Source organism: Megalobrama amblycephala, linkage group LG4 (genome assembly GCF_018812025.1).
Source record: "Megalobrama amblycephala isolate DHTTF-2021 linkage group LG4, ASM1881202v1, whole genome shotgun sequence".
NCBI lineage: Eukaryota > Metazoa > Chordata > Actinopteri > Cypriniformes > Xenocyprididae > Megalobrama > Megalobrama amblycephala.
In genome coordinates this window covers 55,978,869-55,990,974 of record NC_063047.1, presented here as the reverse complement: position 1 = coordinate 55,990,974, position 12,106 = coordinate 55,978,869, and the positions used below count along the sequence as shown (strand labels likewise).

Genomic DNA, 12,106 nt, shown 5'->3' with positions numbered 1-12,106 from the left:
TGTTTATTTGATGCTATAAATGGACTAGTAGGAAGAGATGATCGGTTCACGAGCCTCTTGAGCTGAGGCGCTACAGCAATCTGTCACGATCATGGTCACAACACATTAAAGAGCCACAAAACGGTTTTTATGGTTTGAATTTTTTTAATAACTACACAGTTTGAAAGCTGGGACTTTGTTTAATATCATAAGTAACCTGCTCTGTCTCGTCTGTCGATGTGTTGTCAGTTTCCTCTTTGCTCCGCGATGTATTTTCCACTCTGTGTGGCATGACAGTGCCACGGCTTGTCAGACAAAGCAACAGTAACTAAGGGGGGCGAGTCTTTGTGAAAGGTCAATTAGTTTACAACAATGATGGCTGTTGTTGAAGAACTGAGATGTGTAGATTCCGCCATCGCGTCCGTTATAGAAGATATCAACAGCGCATTAATTTTAAAAGAGGAACAGAGGACCGCGATCAAGGCATTTGTCGATGGGAAAGATGTCTTTGCCGTCCTTCCTACGGGATTCGGCAAAAGTTTGATTTATCAGCTGGCCCCGATGGTCGCTAAGAAGAGTTCTGTTGACAACTATGCGTCGCTCAACATACATCACTTACTCTGTAGCTCTGACTGGTTGTAGGTCTATCCAATTGAGGTCTTTCCTGGATCGGTTGAAATACGCCCCCATAATCAAAGCCCAATGGAGCAGTATCAGACTCATATTCGAACTAGAATTGAGTATGACCACGTCAGGCTAATATTATATATCATTATATATCAAATTATATATCAAAATATCACTTAGCACTCTTATATATCACTTATCATTATTGCACTGCTTACTTCCTTACTTCCTGCTTCGCTACTGTTCAGACGCTCTTGCTTACAGCTCCGCGCTTTGCTCTATTGCTTTTATATTTTATCTCCTAATTTTAACTACAGCAAAGCACAGTGCTCAAACGACAAATCTTGGCACCAACAAACTTTTTAACTGGAAGAATTGTACAAAAAAGGGGAATTTTTATCCAACCAGCTTCCCACTGACGGCAGCCATCAGCTTACATTCTGGAGAAGGGAAAACACAGCTGCCTACATCCAAAAGGATTAGAAAATAATATGCCTCCTCTGGTTGAAGAATGTACCTGCTGCACAAACTGCCAAAGACTTCTACAAAGGATTGCAGTTCTTGAAACAAAGTTACTTGCGGGACTACTGAACCAGAAGGAACACACAACAGAGCTTCGTCATGGACGTCCTCAGCACACAGTCGGTGAGTCCCATGAATCTAATGCCCCTAAACAGACCATACTGAGTGCCGAAACTGATCAACATACTAATCGATGGCACAAACAGGGAGCGAGACCCAAATGCACTCGAGACATCAGATTGTCATGAGTATCACATATTGCAGTAGCATCCTTTACCCCAAACACTAGCTCCCTACCACCACCAATACATCTGGAGAACAGATTTGAAGTGTTAATGAATGTGGGTGAGGAATCTCCAGACATGATGAATGTGGGTGAGGAATCCCCAAACATGATCGGACACAGATCAAATCAGCCAGCAGCTAACACCGATGCTAACTGCCGCTCAAGTTCGAGCAGACACCAGCACTCAGCTCATAGAGCAGCCGAGCCCAGGACTCTGATAGTGGGTGACTCTATTATCAGAAACATTAGCAGCAGGGATACAACTACATGCTGCCTTCCACAAGCAACAGTTTCTGATATAAACAGGGAACTTAAGAGCATTCTGATGAAATATAAAACTGCAAATTGACTAATCATCCATGTGGGGAAGAATGATATTCGGAAGGAGCAGTCAGAACTCCTTAAAAGGGATTTCAATTAACTTTTTGAAATGCTTAGAAGACTAAAAGTTCAGTCGTTCATCAGTGGATCACTCCCAGCAAGAGGAACAAATAGATTTACACGGTTGCTTGGGCAACATGGCTGCAAATAACCTGCAACTTAAAGGGACTGAATTTCATCGATAACTTCAATCTGTTCTGGAGTCAGAGACAAATGTTCACTCATGATGGCCTGCACTCAAACAAACTGGGCTCAAGAGTGCTAAAGGACAATATCTACTTCTCCCTCCATCATCCTTCAGCAGTGTGTGCAAATCCACTCAATGGCACAAACACACCTGGACAGAGTTACAACTGACCACAGGACTTCATTTCAGCACCTGAATGGACATGCGGTTGACTCATCCCACAAGGTCAATGATAACACCATGCAGCCACAACAACCACTGCTCACGGACACAATCCTTACTGATCCCTGCCCACAGAGCTCACCGAGAGACAGTGACATGTTAGAACTGCTCCAAGATTCAGCACCCAAGGACGACTTTCGGATAAACAGCCAGGGAAGCCAGGGCAACATATTACAGCCTCCGGTAACACCAGAGCAACAGCCCCTCTCACCGGACACGTTATCCCTCTCTCCAGCATCCCCTCTTCTGTGCTTCTCAGAGAAAATGGAGGAACTGGTGTATGCTGGAACCAAACTCTCCCACTCTTTTGCTGCGAGCCCCCAGATATCAACAAAAAAGCGAGCCCCGAAACCACCAAAGCCTGTGGGCCCAGCTCGGACTCCTCCTGTGAGAGCTCTTCGGCCCCTGCCACAACGCCAGGGCCCTCACCCTCCTCAATCTGTTCTAGGTGAACCAAAAACAACCGATAACAGCTCTCAGTGATGTGTGTCGGGTCCCCGCTATGATAACAGTGACTTTATCAAATGTTTACAGAACAAGCGGGAACCCAGTGTGCCTGTTGCTTTCAGGCTCTATTTCTGTTTTATTACGTGATAGAAAGCCTAAGGCCTTCTCAAACCGTTTGGCAAACCCATTTAATCTGCTACCTATTACACGTCAAACTAAGATAACTGTAGAGACAGAAAGTAAGACTGTTAAGTTAGCACTTTTAAACATCCGTTCACTTAAAAATAAATCACTTCTAGTCAATGACTTAATAACCACAAACAACCTAGATTTTATGCTTCTAAATGAAACATGGCTTGAAGACAGTTGCAGTTCAATAATCTTGAATGAAACAGCCCCTCCTAACTTTACTTTTATGAGTGTCTGCAGAGCTGTTAGGAGAGGTGGAGGTGTAGCTGCTCTATTTAAAGATGTCTATCAATGCAAGCAAGTGTCATTTGGTGATTACTTGTCTTTTGAATACTTGGGTATTGTGTTAAAAGGTGCTCCTCGCATTCTACTTATAGTTATTGACAGGCCTCCAAAATACTCTCCAGCCTTTGTGGAGGACTTTACAGAACTGTTATCAGCAATTTCCTGATCCAGTATGGCAAAAGAAATCCTAACAGTTTTGAATACTTTTGATCTGACTCAGCATGTACATGGACCTACTCACAATCGTGGACACACTCTAGATTTAATTATTAATAAGGGTCTAAACATTTCATCCATTGTCATTAAGGATGTAGCGCTATCTGATAATTTCTGTATTTTCTTTCATATATTGATCTCTCTGGCTGTTGAAGTTAGATCTATCTCGGTCAAAAAGCGATGCTTAAATGAGAATACTAGTGCACTGTTTATGAAGGCTATATCTTTAACACCAAGCATATCTGCAGACTATGTTGATTTTCTCCTTGATTCTTTTAACTCAAAAGTACAGAATGTTATTGATAACATTGCTCCTGTGAAAGTCAGGAAGAAAAGTGGCAGACAAAATGCACCGTGGAGAAACTCAACAATAGTGCAAAATATGAAAAGACAATGCAGAAAAGCTGAGCGCATGTGATGAAAGACAAAACTTGAAATCCACTATAACATCTATAAAGATATCCTTCATACTTTCAATGTGGAACTAGGCAAAGCTAGACAGACCTTCTTCTCAAATATTATAAACAGAAACTTAACACTCTGAGGTCTGAAAACGCGCCGGCGCGTTTTGCAGGTTTTTTTTCACATTGCAGAAAAACAGACTTAAAATACTCCGTAATTTTTTGTCATAGAGACATAAGTAATATATCAATTGAAACTATAGAATATCTTCTTTTATTTGTATACACTCAGAGTAAAAATAAAGAAATAGTAAAGTAAAATAAAGAAAGCTAACATGATGCGTGATTTCTCCTCTCCCTCTGAACGAAGTCCAATCTGATAGTTCTCAGAAAATGAACTGTAATTTAGTGAATACTAATCACAAAAAAATTAAACTTATGTCTAAAAAAACATTAAGATGTCAGGTTTTAAATCATGTAAGTCAAATCGAAAACAAACCTTCTGTGTTTATGTAATCTGTATGAAAAGAGAGCCATGTCAGAAGTCCGTGATTCAGCTCATTATCTGCTAATGCGGCCACGCCCACGGAGCCAGCGCTATTCAGACGCAAATTCAGAGGCAATACATGCATTCATCGTCTCAATCGTGTATTTATTGTCTTGAAAAGTGTTTATCTGGATGTAAAAGTCATGGTTAGCGAGCTCTAGAAGACATGCAGTTAGTTCCTGTTTTCTTTTCTTCTATAGATGAATTTTAGATGAGTTTTTGTTTCTTTAGCGCCCTCCGGCTGCAGTATGAATTGGAAACTCCATTCATGGAATAGCCTCTTCTTCTTTTAGATGAATTTGTGGACTAAAAATGCACAGAGAGCGCCCTCCGACTTCAAGTATGAATTGAAAACACCAGCGCTTATAGTAATGACAATGAATATTAAATAAATATAACTCCTCTGTATAGAAAATTGACATAAGCAAATGAGAATCCAATATTTCTCCAAATGTGCATGCTTTTAAACTAAAAGCCTATATTCAGACTCTTTGCATCACAGAAATACATTATATTTTAAAGTATAATATAAAACCATTACTTTATATTGTAATAATATTTTTCTGTATGTTTCATATATCATGATGAGCTTGAGACATCACAGAAGGTTTTTTTCACAGCCTACCTGACTGAAATGCCTCATTAATATTCAAGTCATTTCAGCTCATTACTATGCAATTCTTTTGTCTTCTCAGGTGAGAATGGCCCATTATTCAGTGGTGATTCACGCCTCCACGCATACTGTGTTTCTTGGCAAAAAGTGTCTTAAAAAAACTAAATCAATATATTGTTTTATATGAAGGAGTAGGCAGCATAATTTTTACATAATTTTGAAGCAAAAACTCTAGTTTACAACCTCCAATACCCTAAAGTATTGTAAACACAGATTTACTATACTTTTTTTGGCCTTATTTCAGTGACTTAAGTTTTTTGTTTTTTCAATAACCACGCATAAATGTTATTCCTTCAAAAACACAAACATGTACATACATGTTCCTCACATATTATTGTAGCCTAGTTTGTGCTGAATACAGTGTAATGACACTTTTTCCATTAATATGTTTATGAACAACTGAAAAAAGCACAAATGTCAGGGCATGTCAAAAATTCTCCAGGCCCCAAATCAGCCTCAGACTCCAGAGGGTTAAACACCCGCACTCTTTTTGCTACTGTAGAGAGACTAACAAACCCCCCCCAAGTCAGATTCCCAGTGAAATACTCTCAGACAGCAAATGCTGTGAGTTTGCTTCCTTCTTCTCTGAGAAAATTAATAACATCAGAAAGGCGATCAGCACATCCTTGAGCTTCACTGGGGTAAAACAGATCAGATCACAACCTCAGAAAGTAGCTATTATGTCCGTTTTCGAAGCAATTGATGGCAAAATTTTGGAAGAAACAGTACAGCACCTTAAAACATCAACCTGCGCCCTTGACACACTTCCCACATCTTTTTTCAAACGCGTGTTTAACTGTTTAGAAGCAGATCTCCTAGAAGTGGTAAACGCCTCACTTCTCTCTGGGACTTTTCCAAAATCCCTGAAAACTGCAGTTGTTAAGCCCCTCCTGAATAAGAGCATATTGGATAACACCATAATGAGCAACTACAGACCAATCTCAAATCTTCCCTTCATAGGCAAGATCATTGAAAAAGTTGTTTTCAATCAGCTGAACAAGTTCTTAAGCTTGAATGGATACTTTGACAACTTTCATTCTGGTTTCCGACCGCATCACAGCACAGAGACAGCACTGATAAAGATAATAAATGATATTCACCTAAACACAGATACAGGTAAATTATCAGTGCTGGTTCTACTCGACCTCAGTGCTGCATTTGACACTGTCGACCACAACATACTTCTTGACAGGCTGGAAAACTAGGTTAGGCTTTCTGGAATGGTCTATAAATGGTTCAGGTCATACTTAGAAGGGAGAGGTTATTATGTGAGTATTGGTGACCATAAGTCTGAGTGGACATCCATGACATGCAGAGTCCCTCAAGGTTCAATACTTGCACCCCTCCTGTTCAACCTATATATGCTGCCATTGAGCCAAATAATGAGAAAGAACCAAATTGCATATCACAGCTATGCAGATGACACCCAGATTTACCTAGCCCTACCTACCTATTTATATCTTTTATGTTTCATCTTGTTATTTCTGACTTTTAATGCATTTTAAATATTGTTTTCTGGTTGAAAGAGCTGGGAGAATTAGGAAGAAAGTGATTAGGTTAAAATTTGGGGGACAAACCATGGGGAAATTTGAGCTGTGGTGCATGGTTAAGATATCTCTGGATTACAGTCAGGACACTTTCCAAAGGGGAAATTTAAACTGCGTTGCATAGACAAGATATCTCCGGAAGGGGGATTAGGGCTGTGTGGCGCAGTTTAAGGTGTCTTGGCAAAAGGGGAGATTGAAACTTTGTTTATCAGTTTGAATTGCCTTAACAGGTAGCAGTCCTGTCGTGTGAGGAAGATCCATTTAGATCTGCTCTGATGGATAGATCCGTTTAGATCCACTCTGACAGACAACAACAACAATAACAAAAAAAATTCCTAGCTTCCTAGCTCATCCCTCCAGATAGCAAAATTCTCTGTTTTTACTGTTATTTCTATTCCTTATGTTCTATTTTTATTATTCTTCTTTATGTAAAGCACTTCGAATTACCATTGTGTATGAAATGTGCTATACAAATAAAATTTCCTTGCCTTACCTTGCCTTATTTGTTCATTCGACGTTGCCCCAAAAACACACTAATAAGCAAATTAGATACAGTTTATAAAAACATTGTATATAATGGAAAAACCTGTTTATGGCCATTTTACACAAATTTTGCATTAAGAAAAATGTTTTTTAAAAATATCGTTCATAACATTGTTGAGAATCATCTTTACATAAAGTTTGGTATAAAAAAAAATGAAAACTGATTTGTGATTAAAACAAAAATCCCACTGTTTTTGCTTTTTCATGTCTATTCATGCCTTTTTATTTTTTTTAAAAACAGGACTTTTTAAAGTCCCGATGTCCTCTACAGAGGATATGACATAACATATGAATAAAATATAATTTTTCTTATGCTCTAAACAATGTAATGACCTGACAAAATACTAAATTCATTCATTTTATCCTGGTAGTCAAGATGATAATGTGTGTGTGTGTGTGTATATATATATATATTATGACCTAAAAAAAGGGAAAAAGGGCATTCCCCTACCAAATTCCCCCCCCCCCCCCCCCCCCAAAAAAAAAACTTACGGGCTTTATGAAGGACTGAGAATAACCGTGGTATAAGCGGAATAATTGACTCCGCTTTGAGTCGTGACCGAATCACCACCTCAGATGTGCATTATTTTTCTAATAATTCAACGGCCCGTCGTCAATTATTCCTTACTTGAATCACAGCTTAAATAGTGTTTTGACATCGCCAACCCAAGTGCATTTTACCTCAAACTTGCGTCTAGTTAACTTTCTAAAGTAGCAATCGCTTCTCGGGTCGACATTAACACACTGACAAAATTATATTCAGAATTAAAAATATTTTTATACCACTTTTTAATGTGTGATTGTGTAAAGGTTTTCACGAGATACCAACCCTTCGCGAACTTGCTTCCAACACTCGTTCTCATGGAGGCGCGGTGTGTGCGCGCGCGAGTATGTGAGAGAGACAGGTGAATGAGAGATGCAGGGAAATGAAATGCAGCTCAGGTGCCGGTCGCGTGCAGCGCTGCAGCCACGTAACAGAGTTTGCCCTTCCCCTACTGACTTTCACTTTCGGACGGGTGCCCGAATATGGAAGTGAATGAGGCTTTGCGATTTTTTTTTTTTTTAATCTAGGCCTATGTGAAATTCTGCATCCATTGTACGATTTTTTTATTTATTTTTTTCCACCTCGGAAGGGCAATGTGAGTCGAGAAGGGCATATGGGCAGTTGCCCGGGCAACCTGAGCAACCCCCCTGTGCACGTCCCTGAATATCTGCCAGTGTGGTAATAAAAATAATCTTAATGCAAACGGAAAACAAGATTATTTGGAGTGTCTATTACTAAGTGCAAATTTACAGTAGCTCCGCCCACAAATGTCATTGTTATTTTTTTCTTCTTCTTTTTTTGCATGTGGGATACCATGAAAATGAATATTAGTTCAATAACTTACCATTCTACCAGTTTTCACCTTTGATATTTTTACAGTGATAAGAATTAAACTTGCATTGACTCAGAAGTATGCGGATGTCCTTTTGTCACGTGCTGTTGCCATGGTGAATCGTAATATCGGAGCTCCATTGATGATGGCTTTTCATAGTCGTGGTGCACGCGCTTAACTCAGAGTCAACCTACTCAAAATCGATTGAACTAACTCAATTCAGCTTTTCTGAAACTGAAAACTCAGAGTTTCCCATTTCAGGGTCCCCTATTGTGCATAGTACTTCTCCATACCTGATAAACCAATGGCCTTGCTATGGTGCAGTAACGTATCAAGTAGTGGTAATAAATCTTCAAGATTACCTGGAGGAGTTTTCAGTTTCTGTGCCCGATTCCTTATGGCTGGTGCTGTGGACTGTATTTATTTGCTGGTCTAATGTCTTCCTTTGTGCAACTGAGAAGGTGTAGTTGATCCTATATCCCACTTCTGGGTGAATCTTGCTAAAGTTACTGGGCAAAACCCAGTATGCTGGCACATCATGGTCACATCTTTGTGCCGTGAATTCGAACTGATGCCTCCAACTTAAACAAGAGAGCACCAACATGAGTACAGGTCTCAGCTACCCCTGCCATGCAGGTACAATGGGCACACTCCACCTTCCCAGCACTGCTCACAATGACCCAGGGCTTTAGAGGAGGCTCATTCAATCTCTGTGAGTGCATAACCTGTGTACATATAGAACAACAGTAAATGAAAAGAACAGGGGCCCGTTTCAATAAGGAGGTTCAACCAACTCTGAGTTAAAACTTGAAATCTGAGTTGACTTGAAATGGGAAATACATGAAGACTGGGTTTTTATAGGCCTTATTCGCCTTATTCACCTCGAACGTTCTAAGGAGCTTGAGGGGTACACCTACCACTTCCGGGAATTCTCGCGTTGCGATTTCTCTTAGCGGCAATGGCGCGGCACTGCTGTGTTCCCCAGTGCTCGTCACACAGGAAAAAAATCCAACAGTGGACAAACCTTTTCCAGAGGATAAGGGACTACGTCGAGAGTGGATAAAAAATATCAGAAGGCATCCTGGTCACTGGCAATAAAGTTGGTTTGACATCAGACGTTTGATATTCGCAAATTTAAGGACTGTCTCTAAAGTTACATCCGACATTGGTATGCACGATTCTAACTTCAATAACATTTGAAGGGAATAATTAACAGCCATAAAACCAGCTGTAAAGTGTTAATCTACATGTCAGCTATGATGCACACCTTTTATATTTTTTAATATTTATTAAAATAAACTGTCAAATCATGTGTAAATATGGCTATTTTTCATTACTGTATATACGCTCATACATAAATATGCCATAATTTAATGCTCAATAACATTTGAAGGGAAGAATTAACAGCCATAAAACCAGCTCTAAAGTGTTCATCTACATGTCAGCTATGATGCACACCTTTTATATTTTTAATATTTATAAAAAAAAAAAACTGTCAAATCATGTGTAAATATGGCTATTTTTCACTACTGTATATATGCTCATACATAAATATGCCATAATTTAATGCTCAATAACATTTGAAGGGAAGAATTAACAGCCATAAAAACAACTGTAAAGTGTTCATCTACATGTCAGCTATGATGCACACCTTTTATATTTTTAATATTTATTAAAATAAACAGTCAAATCATATGTAAAAATGGCAAGATTCATAGTCCACAAAGTTTCCATTGCTGCTACTGATTGATAGTACTGTATTGGAGTCCAACTTCCGGGTTTGTGTACCCCTCAACGGCGTTCGAGTTTTCAAAATGGCTGACAGATGAATAAGGCGAATAGACAGACAGCTTGAGAGTGACTCCTGAAGGACCAGCACCACATCCTCTTGTACCACTGTTTGAAGAATTTATCTTCCAGAATCTGGCAGTAAGTTTTGGAAGATCATTTTTAGTCCATCTCTGCAAGACGGACATTTCAGGATAAGAGATGGAAAAAAATTAAAAATGTGTGAAAGATGCTGGATTGGAAGATCAAACCTTAGACGAATGAGTGTAAGTAAAACCATTTGAAATTGTGACAGCTTCTTTGAAACTGGCAGGAAGGGCTTAACAGTAGCAAACATTGACAACAAAATTGCAAAACATGGAAGTCCTGTATAATATTGTACCTTCTCTGTATTATCTCTGAAAAACTCTTCATCCATCTTCAGCTTGTTCAACTCAGACCTAAACTCCCTATTTTCCTGCAAAACACGGTTTAGTTCTGCACTGCTTTGCTCACAGAACTGGCATTCTACTCTAAGTCTCTTAGCGGCTGGTTTGTCTGTTTCTGTCTGTTCACTATATTCCTCTTCTCTTCCACAGCTCCTGCCTCTGCTTGATCCCCATGCTCCTCTTCTTCTTCTGCAGCTCCTGCATTTGCTTGATCCACATATCCCTCTTCTTCTGCAGCTTCTGCATGTTCTTGAACTCCATCTCTCTCATCTTCATTCATGTTGTTTTGTTCACTTTGGCCTCCTCCCTCAGATTCTCTCAAATGGTGTCTATGTTGTCTGCGGCCATGCCGATCTGACACTGTGGCTGTGATTTCAGAGTGACCCAGGTGCAGGGTTGGAGCCCAGTCTGGATGAGACTCGTCCATCTCATGAGATGTTGATGTTGTATTATACTAGGCTACTATCAATGTAATTTCTGTCAAATTTCTGTTTAGTCTACATGGTGCTAAATGCTAATAAAAACTAATTTCAACTGCTTAACTTTTTTCAGAATTACATGTATTACGAAAAATACGTAATTTATTTTTTGTGTTTATATAAATTTACATATTTTCCTAAAAATGTTTTCTGAGAAATGACGCACATGTATTTGGTAATCCGACAGCAAACAGTTGTGTTATGTGTGAGGTAGCTGTTTAAATATTACAATTGCTAGCTGTCAGTAATCAATTTAAAAAACAAATGTTATACATTTATGTTGCTCATCACTTCTAACAGTACTGCAAGAGATATTGACGATAGTCTAGTGGTGGTGTGTGTAAGGTGCATTTAACATTTTAGCCATGGTCCAAAATTATTAGTCGGCAAGTGTCAAATGTGAGTAAGCTTTACAAGTAGCCTACATGAAGCGATATGTTACTCTGTGACACATTGCACCATTTGAATATAAATCTGCCGTCACACGGCTTACAACGTTTCGGCGCCACCGCCATTTTAGAAACTCAAACAACAGTATTTGAACAAATTAAAGACAATATTAGCTATATCCACAAGTTGACTAGAAATGGATTACAAATACCAAAACATTACCATCACTGACACTGTAAACTATCCTGTATATTATAAACATTCTTGTTTTATAACTTAATGTGCATAAACTGTGTTTAAATACTAGATGTCTGCTTTACATTGTTACATGTTTTTACAATAACACAAATCTGTTGTGTAATTAATAGAATTCTTTAATGTTCACTTGAGATCATTTAAAGAAAGAATTTCTGAAATGTTTTACATGCCTTGCTTCTATTAAGTATAAAACAACTTTATATCTTTTTATACGTCATTTGAACATTTTGTCCACATTTTTATTCAAAAGCAAAGGTTTAATGAGATGTAAGCTGCATAAACTTTTTTTTTATTATTAATTGCCTTTGCAAGTTCACTTTGAATCTGCTAAAATT

General features: G+C 38.8%; 1 protein-coding gene across 1 annotated transcript in view; it reads left to right on the top strand.

Annotated features, from left to right (window-relative positions):
• Window positions 1–10,945, top strand: part of LOC125268000 (mitochondrial fission 1 protein-like) — a 42,438-nt gene extending 31,493 nt beyond the window's left edge. The window contains exon 5 of the mRNA XM_048190141.1: window positions 10,795–10,945. Coding sequence (XP_048046098.1) covers window positions 10,795–10,811 — 17 coding nt within the window. The 3' untranslated portion in view covers window positions 10,812–10,945. The remainder of the gene's footprint in view (window positions 1–10,794) is intronic.
• Window positions 10,946–12,106: the final 1,161 nt, after the last annotated feature.